This window comes from Homalodisca vitripennis, chromosome 4 (genome assembly GCF_021130785.1).
Source record: "Homalodisca vitripennis isolate AUS2020 chromosome 4, UT_GWSS_2.1, whole genome shotgun sequence".
Classification (NCBI taxonomy): domain Eukaryota; kingdom Metazoa; phylum Arthropoda; class Insecta; order Hemiptera; family Cicadellidae; genus Homalodisca; species Homalodisca vitripennis.
In genome coordinates, this window is record NC_060210.1 from 132,453,189 (window position 1) to 132,477,250 (window position 24,062).

A 24,062-nucleotide genomic window follows, 5' to 3' on the forward strand; every position below is an offset into this window, starting at 1 on the left:
TGCTCCGTCATGCTGGAAGTACAAATTTTGTCTGAGATGTAAAGGAACATTCTCTAACAGCTGCGGCAACTCTTCTTGAAGGAAATGCAAATAGAACTCAGCATTTAGGCATCCAGGTTAATATGAAAGGTCCAATCAGCCGATTGTGCAAAAGGCCACACCAGACATTGACGCTAAATCGGTGTTGAAAGTTCTGTTCCACTACCTCATGTGGATTTTCTTCTGCCCCCATGAGTGTTCATTGTTGCAAGTTATTGACACCATCCGAGTGAATTGTGCCTCATCCGTAAAACAAAATACGCTTGTAGAGTTGATTATTAATATTAAAAAGTTGCAAAACTCCAAGCGAAGCGGACCATCCCCTAGCTGTAGATGTTGAACCTTTAGTTTATGAAACGGATAAAATTTGTTTCGATTAAGTGACCTCCACACCGTTGACTGCGAAACTCCTAATCCGCCTAGAAATACGTGTCGTGTGTACTTACACCTGGACTGCGATGAACAGCATTAATAACAATATCATCATCAAGTTGGACAGTTCGTTCATAATTGGTTCTAGTACTTGGTAGTGATCCTGTTTCCCGAAGAGTACGAAAAAGTTCCTGAAATTGTTTTGGTATCTGGAATCCTCCTATTAGGGTAACGTAGTTCATATTCTTCTACAGCAGCTCTAGCATTACCATTACAGTAACCCAAAATAAAAACCATATCAGCGTATTCCTCTGATGTAAATAAGTAAGGCATTTTTTCGCTGAATAAACAATCGAATTATAACTCACAGAAAAATTGCATTTAATAACACGATTCACAGAACCCGATCTCCTGCTGTAGCTTGCAAAACACCACTAATACACAGTTCTAACGTAACAGTACAGAATACCATTGTTGATCAGCTGTTATTCGTGCGTTACCAACTTAGAAATTAATAAAACAAAAAACTGCATTTCGATGATTAGTAAACAATAATGGGAAAATGTTTGCTTCATTTATTTTCGAACATTTGATGTAAATTTTTATTAAAAAAAAATACAACGTAATAAAACATGATATTTTTATTTACAAACAAATTTATTTAACAGTTAATCTTGTTTTCTCAATTTATCTCATCATTAAGGAACAAACATTTTGTTTTTGTTTTTATTTTAACTAAATACTGTACGGTATTTCTTTAACAGCTAGTAATGTATTATACTGAATAAAATCGATTTTTTGGTACTTATTTCTGTTTATTTTAGACTTTGATTATATCAATTTTCTCAGAATTAAATTCTCTACAATTAATGTTTTGTTGATTTTATGTATTTATTACCAATTTAACAAAGTTATTGTACATCAAACTTAAAAAAAACATTGTTTCGTGACCCAATTTTTTTGCATTTAACCCTGAATCCCTCAAAAAACTATTACAGGTACAGGTTTCTGAAACCTATTTTATTAGCTTTATCAGGTAAAAATACATTAAGAATCCACGATATTTCTTACTTAATTAACCTTTCCAAAAGTTTCAGTATGGCTTTATTTTTACTCTTTACCCAGGAATTCAGGCGAAATCTTTCGCTAGCTGTAACTCGCTAACGAAGCGTTTTTCGGACCTATGTTTATATAACATTTTTTCATTATTTTTACTAGTAACAATGTGCTGTAGAAGTGGGGGGAGAACTTCATGAATCACCCTGTATATCGCCATTTTTCATCTTAAGCGAAGTCTGACACCCTTTTCTATGATTATTATGAATATGGAGATAATATTTCTATGATGGTGAGTAAACGTTTCAATTACCCAAAGCGAATTTCAGCCACGCCGATTTTCTTGTTTAAGCGGAAGTCATAGAAGTTTCAAGCGGGGTATGGTTATGAGTACGATGTATTGTAAAACTGGAGAGACAGATACTATAATTTAGATTGTCAATCAATTATATCAAAATCAATTATATCAGTTAGATTTCGATTGCTTTATAAACCAGCATTTAGCATTTTTTTAAGTGACATAAAACTAAGAATTACTCTAGTCGACAGGGCGCTGGCTTATACAGTGCTACTTCCCAGGTAAGTTTCTAAGAATTATTGACTTTTCCTGCAAATTTAAAATTCCATAACATAATATTTTTATGTATCCATGGCTTTCTGGAAAGAAACATATGTGTATGCTGCTTTGAAGTAAGAAATATAACAGTAAAACAACTTACTCGTTATATTACTAGTAAAATGGATTGGTTTACACTTTTGAAGAGAACTTTTCATTTATAACCACTTTGTAGAATAGTAGGTATGTATCGTTGAAAAAGCACTGACAACTTGTAATAAGCATAATCACATAAAGGAGCAAAAATTATCTGTTCTAGCTTGCATTGGCACGTTTAGCATTGATAACAGATATACAACTGTGTCACAGGATAGGCGGATGATCCTGACCCATTGTTATCATCATCAGACTGCTTTCACAATCTGATATTGCTGATTTAACAGTTCCACAGCTCCTTAGAATGGTGTAACAGAATAACACTGTATCACAGCAGAGGCGGATGATCCTGACCCATTGTTATCATCATCAGACTGCTTTCACAATCCGATATTGCTGTTTTAACAGTTCCACAGCTCCTCAGAGTCAAAAATATAACGCAATTTCAAAGAGAATTTTTATCTCTAACCATTCATTACAAAAAGACCAGTAGGTAGGTATATTTAAAAATCACTGACACAATAACGTGCAATATATGTGTAATCACATAAAAGAGCACACATTATGTCCTAACCAGCATTTCTACGTTTGGCATTGATAAAAGATGTAGCACTATATCACAGAATAGGCGATAATGGTGTAATTAAATGTGAATTGTAATTTTCAATGAAGGGTTTAACATTTTCAAGAGCCGGCTCTAGTGATGTTGTGGTTTTCCCTTTAAAAGAATGCAAACCTCATGCACGTTTATGCCTTTATTGATCATATTGTTAATGGGAAGTATCTCATTTTAAAGATTAAGCATTCAAACGTTGAAATATAATTTTTAATGTATTTTTGTTTCGAATAACCTATAAAAGTCGTAAAAGTGCATGTGTTTAAACGTTGTTCTTATGGGACTACAATTAGGGTGGTTTCGCACGCCAAAAAATTATCAAGAATATAAATGAGATAAACAGTTATAACTTCAGATCAGTCTTACTCCAAAAAATCTAGATTGATTAATTATCAATGTCTGAAAACCCGACAACTTACTGTGTTCTGTTCTCTATGGACAGAACACAGCAGGGACTTTGATTGAATTTTCATTGTTCCACAAACGCTTTGGTTTACCTTGTGGGATGTTTTGTTAATTAGTTAATTAATTTTTTTTAAACGGTTGTACTATTTTTCTGTTTTTTTTTTATAAATATAACTCGTTATACTTAATGCTATACTTGTGTGTATTGGCATTTTTATAGACAATTCAAACATAAACGTTTGATCTATAATTACTGAAATATTAGGTTAGACATCTGCAGTTTGAATATATATATGTATATAAAATATATATATATATATATATATGTATATAAAATATATATATATATATATATATATATATATATTTAATTATTTATTCAATCTTAATTTTAATTTTTTAATACATTAAGTATAGGTGTTTTGTTCACTTTATAATATATTATTATATTATTTATAAAATGCAACATCAGGAGTAAATCCACAAAAAAGACAGCTACAGTAGAAGTGGAAGTTGTGGTAAATAGTGATGAATAAATTGTTGTTATCTAACATTGCTGTTCTATATGAAAACATAAAACACGTTCTTAACATTATTTACAAAATAAATTATTAGAAAATATTAAAGCTTTTTGAGGGAATGGATCTTTTTTTTTAACATTTAGCTGCCTAATCCCTTGTGCAGCATATACGAGGATCTTACAAAAATGATGGGAAGGTAAAAACATTATCTACTAAACGTAACACAGTGGGTAGTCCTATGATATATGCGATACTGATAAGATTTTGTAGCGACTTACATTGCTTGTTCTACTAATTGTAAATAGTATCAGAGTATCTCGGTTTACATGAAGTAGGCCTATTCTACATTTATTGCTGAAGAAACAAGAACCTTATTTAGGAATTTAAAAGTTCCTTATTCAATAACCAAAAACAGTTCCATTAAGGTAAATGGATTCACGGAAGCAGTCTTTGAAAAGTCTCCCGAGGCCAAATCCACTTTCAAGTTGGAAGCAGAACGGAAGAAAGTGTCGGGGGAGTCAAGTAGCGGAAGAGTACGTCAGCTCCGCCCCAGACTAGATTGCCTGCTGTCTGCATGTGAGATGAGTAGTTGCACTAGCACGCACCAGGGTTGAGAAGGCAGAGGAAGTGCCACGTTTCTGTAGCTGCAGTCCAATTACCAATCATTCCCCGGATCTCTGACGTCATCGGAACGCTTCACAATAAGCGAGATATTGAGCGTCCTCATGGAGGACGATGTTTATTTAAGTTAAAAATCTCAAACATTTATTATAACTTAATTAGCATTTGAACAAAAACTTCGAATATTTATTATGTTTTAAATTTTACACTCTTAATAATTAAGAATTATTCGTGTATTGAATTTGTAATATGAATAAAGTAAGTAATATAAACAAATGAGAAGTGCTATATTAGAGTGATGTGGTTTGCCAAATAAGTAGTAATATTAAATAGAATTCAGAGAATTCTTAATATATATATATATATATATATATATATATATATATATATATAAAATTATATTTATAATATGAATACAAAATTTGTATAAACATGGGAAGTAAGAAGTAGTGAATTAAGTAAGTTGGGGATTTAAAGTAACGAAATGACTGACATTTAATGTATTTATAATATTCATTATTTATAAAATCTTATTATAACCAATTTACAGTTTTAAACATTTATTAACAAAATAAATCGAGTAACAAATTATGTTGATGATTTATTAAACGGTAGACAATTTTAAGGAGAAAGAAATTTTGGTTTCAAATCGATAACTACTGTTCATAGACTACTTATTTATAATAAATAATATAACAATGAAAGGTCAATGATCTTTCAAAACGGTTCAACACATGTCCATTGTTTTAAAACCAGTAATAACTTGTATGACTACAATTTGAAATTAAAACAACCCCCCCCCCACACTATACAAAGCAAGTAACTTAAAACAAGAGCGATCAAGTTTAGAAGTGCTTTACATTATCATTTACTTCTGAATATTAAATATCCATTAAAATGTACTTAAACTAAATTGTATATTTCTATTGTACATAACTTTGTTTCTACTTTGACATGGCGTCAGGCATTAAAAAAAGTATGTACCCATGATTAAAACTGCTTATGACGGTTCGATAACATGACAATAACCCAATTAATTCAATTAAAGTAGTAAATGTATGTCCACATACAAGAAATTCAATTTATTAGAATTAATTGTATGTTACTAAATTCGTATTAAATATAAGACGTATTAGCTAGTTAAATTGTGGCTGTACATATACGAAAAATCAACTAATTAAGTGATGGAACTTCTTTATTTTCTTTACGAAATAAAACGTTATAGTCATTAAAATTGATCTATTAAGTTAAAAAAGTTGAACAAATAAACCTGTTATAGAATTAAGTCAAAATTAAAAACAAATTGAAAATCACCAGGCACATTTATAATGACACTAGGTTCAATAAAAGATCGCCGTGTAGAACTAGCTATGAGTAAGCTTGTTGTTGAATAAAAACGTCTAGGATGTTAAAAAGAAAATACGACTCTGGCAGATAATTATAATTACAAGGGGCTTCTCGCGCTGAATGCAAGCTCTGATTGCAGGTCTCATTCCCCTGGAACAGCCGATGTTTCTTTGCATCAGAATATAACTCTCCGCTTCTCAGTCTTCGTGCGATAAAATACAGATTTATTACGCAACTAAATCACCAAGAAATGAGAAAACGTATAAGAAGAAATATCTAGATTATTCCACTTTTATTATCTGTCGACGTTCAAGAAGTTCAAATGAACGAAACTTGTATTGTTCTATTCAGTAAATATAATACAAAAACAATGATGTGTTAGTTTACAATGTATGGGTGCATGAATATTTTATATAATAATATACATACATTTAATAGTAAATATATGTGTCACCCAATGCACTGTTCAATTGAGATAAATGATTAAAACAATGAAAGTGTTTAATTTTACTGGCAAAATTCGATTTTGCACATGTAAACATTACGCTATTTGTAGATATCAAGTTATCTGTAAAAAAATAAATTATTTTAGAGTTGTTTTAAAAGTTTGCCAAAGTATTACATTTCTTAATAAGATATTTGTTGATTTCTATATGAAAACTTTTTCTGTCATTGATGAATGCCATTAAGGGAAGTCGCCCTCTCTTATGAATATAATGTGAACTTAGGCACAATTTTCAAACAAAAGAATAAGGGTTGTGTTTTTTGCACATATGTAACCGTCCAGAATACACATTCAGAACAGTGGTTTTTGACGTAAAATTTGTAAAAAATTGTTTCATATAAAAGTAACACTGGTAAAAGATTTAAAAATGAATTTACACAAAATATGAATATGTTTCACTTTTAATAATCTCTGGTCTAAAAGCTTAACACTTATCTATAAACAAGCGTACATTTCATGTCTGTATAGCTATAATGGCTTCTGAAATAATGTACCTAGGCGTAAAAAATTGCAAGTTTCGGCATTGCAATCTAAAAATGTTTTACTAATTGACTTTTCAATAACGTCCTGAGGCACGTGAGGAGTTGATTTTCCACGGCTTTGTCTTCTACAAATGTCTCTTTTAAGATATTTCTTTTCACGCTTGCCTGTTCATCGTACTACAATTTGACATTTTCACTCCAAAAAACAGTTCTTCCTGGTACCAAGAGGAATCTATTTACCAAGTTTCAAGTCTCCAGGACCTTTCTATGAAGAGTTATCGCACAGACGGACAGACAGATGACGACACGATTTCAAGAAGGTCCTGTCGGGTCCTTCACAATACAGTTACTATCAAAAGCACGTGCTTTGCACATGTACATAAGGACATACATAAAACACGAGATTTATCTGTATGACTGTAACATGAGAAGGTTAACACTCCGTAAAGTGTAGGTTGCATAATTTACCTTACAATTTGTACTACGGTACTGGGACCGAGTCATGTTCCTTTATCCACAACTGTGAGATAATGCTGTCGTGGTTAGAGTGTCGTACATCTAAATACATTAGTGTTTGACACAAAGGTAAGAGACACTTCAGACAGAGGCTATTGACGAGCTGACATTTCAACATTTTCAATAAATTCTCAAAAGTCTAAAATTGGATTATGAACTCAAAAATAGATGTTCACATACTTGAATCAAGAAATTGATAAAGGCTCATATTTTACTTATGGACATAACATACCAATTCAAAGATGTGTCTGAAATGTTAATTTTCCACGCCTACGTCCTGAAAAGCAGCTGGACCTTTACAAAACAAGCTGCATATTAATATGAGTCTGCCAATATTAAATGTAATAATAACCTATCACGCCCAATATTTACCGATAGTAAATCTAAATTCATTAACAGGACAACAGGATTGGACATTTGACATCGTTATGGTTACAAAAGGTATAAAATAAAGTTTAGAGGATTGGAATCTATCCTCTTCGTCAGGTGGGGGAGATATTAGTACATACAAAAATAAAGAATGAAGGAAAAAAAGAAGCGAAAGAAAAGAGCTGAAACATAACCAAAAGCTGCTTGGAGAGATTACATTAATTAATCTTCCTTTATAACTTCTGACTACTATGTTTTGCAAAAACAATTACGAGTTGTCCGATGTAAACTGATCTACTTGTAAATATAGTTTTAATTATTCTAGTTGTGTTCCCATTAATCAAATATGCACATTATCGCGATACTCAGATTAAGGAATTAAGATACAAGGAAGATCACGAAATTGATTCATTACAGTATACTGTGAGAATATTATAATAGTTTTTAAATATTTATGATGGTGTAACAATACTTCTGACGATTATGAACCCTGTGGTTAGTTGGTTCCAATAGTAAATCTAACGCATTCTTACTTATTGAATTTTCAACATTCATTACTTTTGTGGCGATTAAAATTAGTATAATAATTTCAACTTCTGTTAAAATACATTTGTTTGTTGAAATATTTAATAGGAAGTTAACTATTTTACAAAATACATGCTTTGTTTCCACACCGATGGATTAGACGATACAAAACCTTGCGTAGTACTAACAATACAGTTTTTTACGATTGCACAAAAGGAGGAGTTTTCACGTTTAACTCGGAGGAAAAATCTGGAAGTTTGGTGTACGAAGAGAGAATGACAAAGGCAGAGGGGTGTTTTTACCCTCACTGTTAATGGTTTACCGGTGCTCCGCGCTACGTGACGTGTAGCTGACGTTACTCACCCTCCAGCCCTCTCTCATCAACTGTTTAAATACCACAATCACCCAACGTTCCCAAACTCCGCTGTTTGTTTATCTATTCTTCATTACGGTTCCATAAACATAGATGGCTTGAGTATCTTCAATCTAATAGCCATTCAGAACGAATTGTCGAACGCCTTTGATTAAAATGTTTATCGATGAGGTTTATGTTTCTTTATTCTGTACCAACAATTCACGTTGGTAACTCCTCAAAGATTGATGAAGGTCTGGCGAACTTGAAAAGAATAGTAAAAGGGAGTAATTACAATTCGACAACTGGAATGATAAAAAGCACCCTGATGCAATCTTCAGACCAGGTGTAAAATTTGTGCCAGAGACCGCGTGGATCCAAAGGGGTTGTCCGCGAAATGGACATTCCCTACCTATCATAATGCTTTATTCGTTACTCGGTGACACAAACAAGATCTCAGAAGTGACCTGGGAAACCTATGCTAGACAACTGATTGTAGTGGTATAACAGGTGAATATAGAAACTCCGTTTCATCTGTACCCTCCTATTTTGTAATCAAAGAATTCAATAAAATAATTTTGAAAACTTTGTAAGAAGTGTTTTTGGGAGGCGGGGTGGAGAGTCGTTTTTGGGAAATTTTTAAATGTAATGAAAGGTTGGGTGTGTGGTACCTCATTTTAAAATTCTTTTGATAAAGATAAATAAAAACGTTGTTTTCAATTGATCTTACTGTAAATGTACAAGGTGTCAAAAAATCTAAAAATGTTGGATGTTTAAAAATTACTTACACTTTTAAAACTTAAAAATGTTTATAATTACAAAAATACAAAATACATTCAAACAGTTTACATAAAACCACATTAAAAGTAGTAAACATCTCAAGCGGTTTTGGTTCTGAAGGTAAAAATAAACCATTTCAATTAATTTATTCCAATTTGTTTTCAAACAATATTACTATCCAACCAAACAACACTCTCTAAACATAAATGTAATTTTCCAGTGCCCAGAGTATTAGGCTTTTCTACAGGTCACCCAGTATTTGAGTATAATATTATTGGTTGTATTTATTCACTTATGGTTAAGGGTCTTTTGCATTATGACTCACCACATATACCCAGCTATTTTACACCTACTTCAAACACTTTATACATACTAAACAGAAAACTTTAGAAAATTAAATGTATCTAATGGAGTACTCCAGTCGCAGTTAAAGAGTATGACAATAATGCCTCCGCCAACAAACGAAAAAGTCCCTCAAGATGGTACCTGTCAGTAAAATATCAAAATTCTGTATTTTCTTAATAAAAGTATTTAGCGTATTAATAGAAAAGGCCCAGAATGTTTGTTGCGAGTGAATGGTGTATGTTATGATGGGACCTGCATAATAAACGTTATCGTTTTTTTTTCTCTATGTGATATGTATACGTAATCGCTACCCCTAGGTAAATCTCATAACCTAGATTATATACACAATGTTTCGCAATTGCGGAGAAATTCAAAAAAAGAACCACGGTTAAATATTGAGTATAATAAACTCACCTGATCCATCAGAGTGAGACAGGATCGGTCCTGACGACGTCATGTTGCCGCATGTCTTCCTCGCGACTGTAACAACAAGACATTTTAAGTAACAACACGCCAATGTTAGTAACAACACGACAATATATACAAAACTAGGTATGTAACTGTCTGTATAGTTCTGTAATATCAGCAGGTTACAGCATATCAGCAACTATAGCCTATTCAGGAACTATGAAATTACAGAGCGAGTTGATTCTGGGTCTCACTCTTAAGGGAAACTTCTGTAATTTGAAAACATAAATTACATAAATTTAAGTATATATAATGATAATAATAGATAATATATTCATGCTAATAATAAATAAAATATATTTATTACGACATCTAAAAAATATTATATACATTAGTACTTCTGAAACCAATACATGATACGATCGTATTTTACATGTGATTATTAATACGAGTTGTTATCATATTAATACAGTTGCTATCATATTAATATGAGTTGCTATCATATTAATACGAATTGCTATCACATTAATACAGTTGCTATCATATTAGTATGAGTTGCTATCACATTAATACAGTTGCTATCATATTAGTATGAATTGCTATCGTATTAATACGAGTTGCTACCATATTAATACGAGTTGCTATCATATTAATACGAGTTTCTATCATATTAATACAGTTGTTTGTAGTTGCTATCATGTAAAATGTACTATAATCAATTACATACGGTCGTGTTGTGAGGTGCAACAATCAATATCATAATGCTATCCCGGGAAATATGAGGCTATAATTAACATAATGATGACTATTGTTGTTTGTGCAATAATAAATAAGGTTATATAAGTTGTCATTTTAATATAACATGTCCGTATCGTACTCTTACATGTTGTGACCTTTAATATTGTGTAATAAATCATCGTTAGATGGGAGTTTAAGTAAGAGATTTCAACTATTGGATGAATTCCATAGTTGTTTAACATTTAAACTTTAGGTACCGACTAACCTACATTCCTATTACAGTAAATATTAATCTTACTATGTCGATAGTCAACAATATGAGCGCAGTGCACGCAAACAATAACAGACCGACTCATGGATGTGTTACCACAATTGAATATTACTGGTACTGGCTATCAAGTGAAGCAAACATACACACACACCTGATACGAGACGCACAGTTACAAATTCATAATAAACAATGAATATTAAGTAATCATTTGGACTACGAATTTAAAACTTCACATATTTGCTATTACTTGTTTAAATATTGTTGGCTGAAATAGTTATGTAATCTCTTTAATACTAAAAAGTTAGCGCGCGGATCTATAGTGCACAAATACGTGGCGCAGCCCTAGCGTCGGACCTCAGAACTAAGTGAAATAGTTCTCCGGACCTCAGATCCCCGGCCATTATGAATTTATCACTTGTGTAATTAATACACTCTAAAATAATACTCAATGTACTAACTGTCCCTTCCAGCCAACACTGGCTTCCCATTCTTGTTTGTTCTTACATCTTCCATAAATCCATTATGGAAAAGCCAAATGGTAATTTTATTACAAAATGTCATAAAAATAAAATATAAGAAAACGGGATTAGCGTTCAACGTCTCGATTAATAGAGAGCTTAAACCTCCTTAAGCGACTAAATTATAAAAATACAGAAGGTGCTTGGAAAAAGTTGTTAAAAATATTTAACCACAAAATACCAATTCAAATATATGTATTACTGTCTCTCTAAATAAGACGAAAGTAGAGATTAAGTGGTTTGTGAAACATCTAGAAATTAAATTTACAAGTACACTGGTGTATAATGAAATTCTTCGTTTGATTATATCTGTAAAATACTTAGATTTTAGTATATGAAGCATAATATACGAATATAAAAATAGTAAATAAGTAGATAAGGAACTAGAAGTTAGTATTGTGCTTGGAAGTTCTATACATTTGAATCGTATTCAACATTATATGAAAAATAAAGAGTTTTTCGAATGTATGGAAAAATATTCCTTCTGGATTAGTCGGAGGAAAGCCATATATGTCCGGCAATCATCCGGAAATATCAATCTGGAGATGTATTATTAGTTCAGACTGTTAATTTATACGGCACTGATGATAGGAAGTCTCTTTAATTTCTTGGCATATTAGTATATTTGAAATTTAGACTTACATTAGTTTCACCGATCACGATCAGTAAACTTATTCAACCATAACGACTGGATGTTATTGAAAACTTCTAAAATCTTTTACCTCCAACCTCTAGACCCTAACGCCCCTTAAAATGATGAAGTATGAAATAGCAATCTCAGTTTTAGCAATCTTGGTATAGAGAGTTTTTGATCCTTCACAAAACTGGTGTGTAAATATTACTAGAATATTTATAATTATTCTTATGACAGACAAAGCAGACACCGCTCAAAATAAACCGACACAGCGAAGTATCGAAGGATTCAATAGAACGAACCGAATATACAAGGCGCCCTATCGAATTTTGACCTGAAAGTCGATAGAGTTCTTCCTTGCACCAAGAAGAATTCATGTAGCAAGTTTCTAGGAGCGTCCTATCAAAAGTTATCGTACAAAAAACACGATAAGAAGGCCTTGTGGAGGAATTAATAATAAAAAAAAATCAGAGCTAGCAACCAAACCATATTCTGCATTTCGGCTAACCTCTTTTCTATTTTCTCCAGCACTGGCTTCTCAAAATTTGAACACATAGTTTATCTGTAGCTGTACATAATGTCGCAAACTTGGGAAACCAAATAATGTTAACTTTAAGAGAAAACACGGAACAAATAAAGACAATTGTGTTTATGAATGATTGAACGCACAAAAAGCACAATGTGAGGGGAACGTCGGGAAAGCGTCCCAAGAGACATCAATATGTATGGAAATGGTTCACAACGGCCTCCTGCGGCCGCTTGCTCAACCTCAGTCAGCCATATTGGACGCTTAAGGATTGAGGATGGCTAAATAGCGGTTCGTGGAAATTTAATGTATTATTATATACCTGTGAGATATAATTAAGATATTTTTTGTAATAAAGAAACCGAATTAAATCTATAAAATATATTTAAAGTAATCTTTCTGCGACTACTCACAACGCAGAAAGATCCAGGCTTCGCTGAGGTTGCATGCAAAACGTCGGTTATAGCTTATTGTATTATTAGGCTTCATGTGTTACTATGCCGCATGTTAACTTTCATATAGTACATATACTCAGTTTGTTTATAAATTTATTTATACAGATATCTTTCGCTGCCATAATGATTAATTAATCATGAAACTAATATAAAAAATGTTCGTTGACGCTCAACCAAATTCCATGAACCATCATCAATCTCAATAAATTGTTTATATAGAAATGAAGTTTCAGACACAATTACGAAGCCTATAGGTCAGTTCGATCTTGAGATATCGTGCGCAGATAAAGATAATGAATAGGAAAATAAAATATTCTCAAATAAATATGATGTCCTATTATGATTATTATGAATTATGAAATGCTTGTTTGGAATAATACAAAACTAAATTGTATCAAACATCTGCCAACAACTTTTTGTATTCCTTACGGAATACCATACTAATAAAACATTTATGACAAAATTGCGGTCATTTCTGTTCAAAATAAAAAATCAATTCACATTCCAACAAAATACATAACTTTTTTCTCGCCATAGCTTCAATAATTATTAAAACTACACTTGTTTGAAAATAAGTTACTGTTCAGCCAATTTCATGGTTGTATTAGAAATGCAAAGGTTTCCCTGGTAATCTTATCTTATTAATTTCATATTGGCGGCATTGAGAAAACTCTGACCGCCAGCAACCAGCTTCCTAATGAACTGTATTGACAATAAATCGGCTTTCACGCTAACCCGGTTACATCAGACTGTAGGCCGTTATTTTGAGCATATCGGCTTTGCATGTTACCTTGCCTACTAAACTTAAGGCGATGTGGTAGGTAAAGCGATGTTTACAAGCAACATATCTCACCTTCATCAAAGTAAGATTGTTCATACTTATCTGAAAATCACACATCCTTATGTAGCAAATGGTTTAACACAGGTATCGCTAAGTAACATGTTCTACTAGTCATGTGAATATTGGTAGTACATCGGTCTCTCGGAGCATTTAGCACTAGTTTTATTTTGCTTGGTGAGTTGAGATGTAATTGCTTCGATTTATTGTTACATCATAAAACGTGATGTGATTTTCTTTATGTGGAACACCACGACAGACGTAGGCTGAGTGGTTTAAGACGCCTCAATTTCGATCTTACTTAAATACACCGCAAGTTTAAATACAGTATACGATCTTAGCGTTTTTATCACTACCATCGACCTCGTACTGTATCGTCTCTCCCTCTTATTCTGTTTCATAAAATCCTTGAATATGCCAGTGGCCCGTGAAGCTGGGAAAAGTAAGATTAAAGAAAAGAGGAATTTACGATAATATTTGAAGAAACCTTTCCTCCATTTAACATTCGATGTTGAAGGTTTTTAAGGAAATTAGAAGAGGTTTTACCTGTAACTATCGTACAGAACATCATCGGGTCAAGGCACCATTATACTCGCAGGAATTTATGAAAAGAATATTGCAGTCTATGTGGATGCTACCAAAACAGGAATTGGTGAGTGCACAGAGAACTTTCGCAGGCTTGGAACCTCGCGCACTTCAGTTCTAGAAAAACTATTCGGCAATTTTACCAACGTAATTACAAGGTTCCTACCTACGCCACACCACGTGTACGCCTGTAACAGGCTTTGTTGAGGTTGCTTCCAAACTTGCGTGTCTATTAATAATTTTGTTCTCTATATACCCTGCGAGCAGATATCCAGACATACATTAATACAGAACTAAATTGACACAAAAATTACGCTCAGCGAAATTCAATGGTTAAACATGTTGTATGTAGAAATGAAATAAGTTTAAAGACTACGGGTCAACGAAAGAGTGTGGTGATGAGAAAACTTGCCACCGACTTTAAGCATTGACTTTATACTCCGTTATTTTTCGTTTATATATAATGGAAAATACACCCCATACGAATAAAAAAGTTACATTTTAAAATCTCATATGATTGTAATCAGTTTGTTTATAAATTTACGTATTATGCTATTTTCTTGTTGCCACCATAAATATCAATAACACCCATGTAAAAATATTCAATAACGCTCAGCAAAAAAACCATTAAGTCAAATGGACCATCATCGAACTCAATGTTCCTCATATTTAAATAAATCTGCTTGTCTATAGGTCAATTCGTTTTCGAGATATCGTACCGGCAGACAGGCACACAGACACCCTGTCTAGAGATAAACTTCGCTAAAGCTCAGCCAACAAAACTCAACGTCATGACAATATCTATCAATATAATAAACTATGTTGAGAATGAAAACGTTTATACGAAACAGATAAAGGCTTGTGGGCACACAACGTCTTTAATCCAAAATGCTCAAGACAATCTGTTTCGTCGTCTTAATTTATTGTTTTTTTTAGTTGTAAGATTGAAGAGTTAAACAGTATTACAATGTATATTAAAGCTTTTAATAAGCCTTATGCATACGATATTTAATGAAAAAATTCGAGTCAATATGACTGAGAAGCCATAATTTAGACAGAAAAATCAATTGTTCCTTTTTACGTGGATGTATCCAAACAATGTTTTCTCACAGTCACTTATATGATAAAGGAAAAAATTTCAGTTATTAATTTTTCTTAATATTGAATCCTACATGCGTCCTTATATCTCCACTTATTTTAATGTATTTGTTTATAACTTAATTACTGTGATAATGGCATAACTACTAAAACACGCGTCAGTGAATACTAAATGTGTTTGTTAAATATTACTAAATTTCGTGTTTGTTAAATTTAATTACGTATTATCGTAGCCTTACATTGTGAATTAGCAATTTCAAGAATAAAATACTAATAATTACGAGTGCAACAAGATAAATAAAACACAGTTTATTCCCAATAATGTGCGGATCAGAAATGTAGGAATTCCGCTTGGTTGGAAGTGACTGAATGTAAAGAGAACTCACACACGCTGTGAACTCGTCGGTCCGGAGTGCCCGATATGTCCACTATGTACGATCACTATCACTATCACAATCACTATTGACTCTGACACATCGGCAACTGTATATCTGTACGTCCATGTTACATCAGACTGTTGATTGTTATCAGACTAATTATAGCCCGATGGGACAGCCTTCCACAACGCTAAGTACTAACGTATCACGCATTTTGGTCGTGGGCATTACTTTCAATGGTGGGATAAAAATAACAACTTCACATCCTAAAATAGTTTTTTCTTAGTTATTTTTAGTACTGTGTGACTGTTAATAGTGTAATTGAATAAAACTCATTCTATCTCCAGACATTAATGAACAAGGTAGACGTACGCCACACCAAGTGTCGCTTAACAGGCTTCTCTGAGGTTGCGACAAATTTCTAATTTATAGCTCATTTCATTCACTAGATATCCATCTGAGATATACTCGGAAAGGGAATTGTACAGAAAAGATTTGTTTTACATTGCTGCGGCAGACAACAGTAAAATTCTGTCAGCTTACTGAGTAATATGGTTCAATAACACATTTAATGGTTGGACACGCACCATTATAGAATTAATTCTTGTGTTATGCAGAAATGGAGTTTAATAAAAAAAAATTAAACTCAACAGATAATATCTTTCTGGAGATATTTTGCAACAAGTAACACTCACATTTTTGTTCATGAGGTTTCATATCAGTGTTCATGTGAGCTAGGGAGGTTACTGTGACACAATATTGCGCTGAAATGAAATCGTCATGTCACCAACTCTACATTGAGTTTTCATTTTATTGTTTTCTCTTTGTATGCTATGAACAGGACAAAACGTAGGACTTTGGATCTGAGATAGATATGATGCTTGTTCAAATCATGTATGAGCTTTATCAGTACCATTGACCTTGTACTGTATCGTTTTTCTCCTTATTCCATTAGATAAGATGCTCACACAGGCTAGTGTCTATGAAGACAGGCAGAATAAGGCTTCAAAGAAGGTCAGACTCTCCTTTTTACTAACAAGAACACGTTTTAAAGTCTCATATGATTGTATTCTGTTCAGTAATATAGTTTCTGTGAAACAATAGTTTACAAATATATTTATTCTACTAAAGACCATTGTAAAAATATTCACTAAACTGAGAAAATTTCCATGGCATAACATGGAGTATTATTGACCTAAGTATTGTATTTTTTTTAATGTAGCTTCATGCAACATTTCAAATTTATAGGTCAATTAATTTTCGAGATATCATGCGAACAGAAGGACAAATAGATAGACAGTCAGACATTTGTATTTTTGTTGACATTGTTAATTCACAATAATAATAGAGTTTTATAAACATAATACAGTATATTAACATATATTTTTATTTACCGAAACGTATTTCGCTAGTCATGCCATGATTGCAGAAGTTAACCTTAATTAAACTATAAAAAAATAAAAGATAACAAGTCAATACAAAAAATAAACTTCTTGATCGTGTAGGAATAAATAAACTATCTCGTCATAATATCAGATCTGTGTGACTGTAAAATATACAGTATATATATATATACCTGTATACATAAAATATTCATTTGTATGGTATTTAACCTATGCTTTGGATCTTCCAGTGTAATTTAAATTTTCGATCAGGTCTATATTTAAATGAAATATATATATACAGGGGTGATTCATGAAGTTCTCCCCCCACTTCTACAGCACATTGTACTAGTAAAAATAATGAAAAAATGTTATATAAAACATAGGTCCGAAAACGCATCGTTAGCGAGTTAAAGCTAGCGAAAGATTTCGCCTGAATTCCTGGGTAAAGAGTAAAATAAAGCCATACTGAAACTTTTGGAAAGGTTAATTAAGTAAGAAATATCGTGGATTCTTATGTATTTTTACCTGATAAAGCTAATACAATAAGTTTCAGAACTGTACCTGTAGTAGTTTTTGAGAGATTCAGGGTTAAATGCAAAAAAATTGGGGCACGAAACAATGTTTTTTTAAGTTTGATGTACAATAACTTTGTTAAATTGGTAATAAATACATAAAATCAACAGACATTAATTGTAGAGAATTTAATTCTGAGAAAATTGATATAATCAAAGTCTAAAATAAAACAGAAATTAAGTACCAAAAAATCGATTTTATTCAGTATAATACATTACTAGCTGTAAAGAAATACCGTACGGTATTTAGTTAAAATAAAACAAAAAAAACAAAATGTTTGTTCCTTAATGATCAGATAAATTGAGAAAACAAGATTAACTGTTAAATAAATTTGTTTGTAAAATAAAAATATCATGTTTTATTACGTTGTATTTTTTTTTTTTTTTTTAATTTTCATCAAATGTTTCAAAATAAATGAAGCAAACATTTTCCCATTATTGTTTACTAATCATCGAAATGCAGTTTTTTGTTTTATTTAAATTTTTAGTTGGTAACGCACGAATAACAGCTGATTCAACAATGGTATTCTGTACTGTTACGTTAGAACTGTGTATTAGTGGTGTTTTGCAAGCTACAGAAGGAGATCGGGTTCTGTGAATCGTGTTTATTAAATGCAATTTTTCTGTGAGCTATAATTTCGATTGTTTATTCAGCGAAAAAATGCCTTACCTTATTTACATCAGAGGAATACACTGATATGGTTTTTATTTTGGGTAACTGTAATGGTAATGCTAAGAGCTGCTGTAGAAAGATATGAACTACGTTACCCTAATAGGAGGATTCCAGATACCAAAACAATTTCAGGAACTTTTCGTACTCTTCGGGAAACAGGATCACTACCAAGTACTAGAAACCAATTATGAACGAGCTGTCCAACTTGATGATGATATTGTTATTAATGCTGTTCATCGCAGGTCCAGGTGTAAGTACACGACGTTATTTCTAGGCGGATAGGGAGTTTCGCAGTCAACGGTTGTGGAGGTCACTTAATCGAAACAAATTTTATCCGTTTCATAAACAAAAGGTTCAATCATCTACAGCTAGGGATGGTCCGCTTCGCTTGGAGTTTTGCAACTTTTTGAATATTAATAATCAACTCTACAAGCGTATTTTGTTTACGGATGAGGCACAATTCACTCGGGATGGTGTCAATAACTTGCACAATGAACACTCATGGGCAGAAGAAAATCCACATGAGGTAGTGGAACAGAACTTTCAACACCGATTTTAGCGTCAATGTCTGGTGTGGCCTTTTACACAATCGGCTGATTGGACCTTTCATATTACCTGGACGCCTAAATGCTGAGTTCTATTTGCATTTCCTTCAAGAAGAGTTGCCGCAGAGCTGTTAGAGAACGTTCCTTTACATCTCAGACAATATGTGTACTTCCAGCATGACGGAGCACCTCCCCACGTGCCGTTTCTGCTTACTTAAATCATCAATTTCCTGGACACTGGATTGGTCGTGGAGGGCCTCACCCTTGGCCACCAAGATCACCAGATCTATCTCCATTGGATTATTGCATCTGGGGATGGATGAAAGACATTGTATACAAGACAAAAGTGAATTCTCGTGATGAATTTAATTGCCCGTATTATGGATTCGGCTGTGCAGATACAGGGGAAGTCCCTGAAAAATTAAGAAACGCAACAAAAGCAATACACAAACGTGCTGCAAAATGTATTGATAATGATGGCCTCATTTTCGAACATCTATTATAAAAAAGGTGCGTACGGTTGGCCCATACTGATTAATTTTGCTTAAAACTAATCAGTAAAGTAAAGTGGGGGGAGAACTTCATGAATCACCCTGTATATATCAATGAAATACGAGACTAAAAGTATAATTATAAAACGCTAAAGCCTTTGCCAGAACAGACTTTTGTTTATTCATACAATATTAATATTTTGTATATAATATACAATATATATGTTCCTTTTTAACTTTATTTTCATATATTTGTTTATAGTTTACTTTAGGTTAAATACTCGACACGTGGTGTGGCGTACTCATACCTTATTTAAAAGAGCACGCCTCACCTCATATATAATAAACTTCATGATTGCAAACGGTCCACGTATCAATTCAAAGCTTGTTGAAACAAATACAAAAAAGCCCAAATGGAAGTACAAAGGAAGCGTCAAGCAAGCCGAGGACGTGATGTCGGAGGTATTGCCACGTAATGATCTTGAAGGTATTTGACAGGCTTTTCTTTTACAACATATGAAGCAAGATATTAACCATCTATCAGAAGGAGATATTAAGTGCATAGAGTATAAAAAAAGAACCTTTCAAGCTGACCAGGAGACATAGATTGACATACATCATGTAGTATATATGTCGCCACAATTACCTTATAATTAAAAACTTTACTTCAAGCCATCAGTTCTGAAAATTAATTTACAACATTTGGTAACTGAAGAATTTAGTTAGAGTCAATAATTAATTTATTTATGAATTCCTCAAATAATGTTATTAGGTTTTCCAAAACCATTAATTAAAATCTGTTATTATATTATGTTCTACTTGGTTGAAAATCATAATTTTCTCATAATTTCTTTTTTTAATAGATTTGATCCTTTTTTATTTTATACGGTGAATATAAAAATTATATTGTAACGTTCTTTAATAACTAACCGGTTATAATTAAAGTGGTGCGACACAAATTATTTGTTTATTAATAATTACTTTTAGTACATTATTATAAATTTGTAAAGTCATTTTCATTGTAAAGAGAAAGTTTTATTCTAAATTTGGTAACCAAACAGCAAGGACCAAAAGTATGTATGCAAACTCATAATATTACATAATATATTTATATCGTTTATTAACTATTGTGGTTTTTATGCAAGTATCATTTTAAAATGCAAATGGTAAAAATTTATTCTTGTGTTCCAATGGTAATTCTCGAGCATGAAATTCTGTTACATAACTTCCCATAACAGTTGGATTACAGACATCACAGTGTATTAAGCGGTTTATTACGAACCCGACATAGTCTTGATATTGTGCCTGTTTCCACTGACAGGTATCGAAAGCTACTAGGACTTTGACCCTTACAGACACAAGGCAAAAGCCTAATCGGCAGAGGCCTTGGAAGAAGTGGGGGATCCAGCACGCCACAGTCACAGGCTGGTTGCCCATCATTCTGTGCTGTCTTAATAAAAAGGTACTAGAGACTTCAAACTTAGTAAACGGTTCCTCTTGCTCCATGAAAGAGCTCTATTGATTTCAGGGTTAAAAACTAAATAACAGTCTGTCCGCCTCCGTGCCACCTCTTACTTCTGTTACTTCTTCTGTCCGGTCCTTCCATACTAGGTTATACCGGTTTATACACTGGATATACCTTTAATATTAGAGATTAAGAACTAATTACAATATTGAGCCACCGAAAAGTAAAAATACTCAAAGATAAAGATGCACAAATAGAGATTTATATATGTACCTTAAATATTTTTGTTTTTATAACTTTTCATATAATTACATTGTATTACTTAATAATGAACTGCTGACAGCGGAGTACAGTTGAATCGCGTTGGTGATGACACAGAAATGCACTGACTGCCTATCGAATGTATCACTGCTGCAATTTAACATGTCAAGGCGAGAAAGGTATTTCTTGTTTTGTTTGTGACCAGATTCCATTCGCAATTTCGTCCAGTGAGAAATAATTAATGATTTGGTCAGTAAATATGATATAAACCATTCATAATTTGCCTGCTTGAAAGTAACAAAAACGGATTGTAGCATTTTTTTTTTAGATTATAGTGGTGAATAATATGTCGTGATTTAACATGTGACAATTCTAAACAGTTTTTTATTTTCGGTAATAAAATGGCTTTCTCTTGTTTTTAAACATCTAGTTCTCACTGGATAGCGTTGAATATCATCGTGAAATGTGTTAGGCATATTTGTATTTTAAAATAATCAAAATGTGTACAGTTGTTGGAAATAATTTTGTTCATAGAATAAAGTTCGAATCTTTTTAAATATTAACGAAAAAAATTATGAATCTCCAGAAGGAAAACAATAAGCCAATTAATTAGAAAATTAATAAAAAAACACTGTTTCATTAGATTATTTAAGAATAGAATTCACCTTACTCAATTACTCGTAACAGATATTACACTATAGTTCGAGATATATCACTGCAAGCGTAAACGTTTGTCTTTAAAATTTATTAATACTGTAAAGACATCTGAATTGATACTTTTAATACTAGCGTTTATCACAAGAAACCAAGAAACCAATATACTATACTCATGTGAAGTTTAAACAGTATATCTCAGGCCTAGAGACACATTAAACAACAGTTTATTTACAGCACGATTGTATTGTCTGTAATTTTTATGGATTAAATCAATAATTACAGTACTCGTACCATATAATGTCTATGAAATTATAAAAAACAGTAATTTGTAGCGGCGGGAGGTATTATTTAATGCATTTTTAAAATTAGTAGTTGAGTATATCTACTTCATTCAAATCTGTTCATAAGCAAATACTCTTTACATTCTGCCAAACAGAGAATACTTTATTAAAAACACAATAACACAATTTTGTATTTCACATTATAAAACCTTCCATTTCAGAGGTCGGAATAAGGGAAAATCAACAGAGACTATCATGTCTAATGTAGATTAGTGCGCTGCGCTGTAATTTAGCACGAATTCTATATTTAAATTAACAATAAAATAAACCCGTAAGCAGGTTATAAGTGATTTGAATTCAAATTGAAACAGCCAGTTAGGCTCTGCGTGATGCAGATAGATTGCTGAGAGCGTGAGGGGTATGGTGAGTGTGTAGTGGGGGGGGGGGTGGGGGGTTGGTGGAGAGGGTACCGAGAAACTAATGACATCCATTTACCACAAAGCCTGCGAGAGCCTCATCACTTTAAGGTGAAGGCTTTGTTTCCACCTAGTTAAGTATATTAATTGGCTCTATTATCAACCATTATTAAACGGCTCCAATATTAAACGCTACCTTATTATGCATTCAGCACCTCGTTAATGAGTTCAAAGGGTTCCCGACACCAATCAAAATCAGTCTGCTGGAGCATAAAAGAATTAGGGTCTTTATGAAAGTCTTTACTTATTTGTAATCACACATTACACTAAGCATAAATAGCCAGCCATATGGTACGAATCCTTTGCGTGCCTCTGAGTTCTATTAAAATTCTATTGTGCGATTACTACATATTACATAAAGAGACAGAAAAAACCAAAAGTGCACTAAAGAAATAACATAAATTTAGAAATGTATGTACAGTATCAGTTAATATAAATAAGTTCATACTGAGTCTGCTACACACTAGTTGTAACCACTCTTAACTACAGTAACTGCCGTAATTGATTAGTACTACAAAAATACTTTTCTTCTTGTTTATGTTCAAAGACTTCAAAAGTAGTTACAATATGAACACAAACAAAACAATAAAAAAATGCATTAAAACTTATAACAGATAATGAAACTCCGGATTTTAGTTTAATTTCAAATAGGTTAAAAGTGCCAATAAAAGAAATATTCCTAGAAAACCATTATGACTGTAACTGAGACGGTCTCATAAACCTAAAATTGCTTACGTGTCTTTTCTCATAATATCTCGAGAACAGTTTGGGCTAAAGAGTTAAAAATTTACGTAGCAGAAAATCTCTAAGTGATTTATAGTATACTTCTGAACCCTTCATACAAGCAGGGTTTACGTAGTATGATAACTTAAAAGATATCGACGAGAACTTTCCTACGAGAAAAATGAAATTGAGTGTCTAAAAGAAATAACATTATAATTAATAATTAATATTTAACGAGCTTCGTTAATTTAAGAGATTAAACTTAATTAATATATTTTCATAAACTCTTAGTTCATATTTACGATCAGTTAGGGGGGAACCTAGAGACAATATCGACTAGCATGGCAATAATACGAAATTTCCACTGTGAATATGAGGAATTTGTTAAAAGCAAGCAAAGGCACTGGCAGTTTAAATTTATTAAATACTACAATAACATTACAGTACCTCATCCGGAATTCTAGCTAAATAAAAAAGTTGAGACTCCGTACAGTAAGTGTTATTATAGGAAGTACGTTAGTG

At 32.5% G+C, this 24,062-nt stretch overlaps 1 protein-coding gene across 4 annotated transcripts in view; it reads right to left on the reverse strand.

Annotated features, from left to right (window-relative positions):
- LOC124360185 (high affinity cGMP-specific 3',5'-cyclic phosphodiesterase 9A) overlaps positions 1–24,062 on the reverse strand; it is a 641,497-nt gene that overhangs the window by 144,996 nt on the left and 472,439 nt on the right. For 3 of the 4 annotated variants that reach the window (XM_046813574.1, XM_046813571.1, XM_046813572.1), the window contains one exon: positions 9,978–10,043. In XM_046813574.1, coding sequence (XP_046669530.1) covers positions 9,978–10,020 — 43 coding nt within the window. In that variant the 5' untranslated portion in view covers positions 10,021–10,043. Of the gene's footprint in view, positions 1–9,977; positions 10,044–16,020; positions 16,126–24,062 lie in introns of those variants that run through there. The other variant, XM_046813573.1, reaches the window with a different exon arrangement.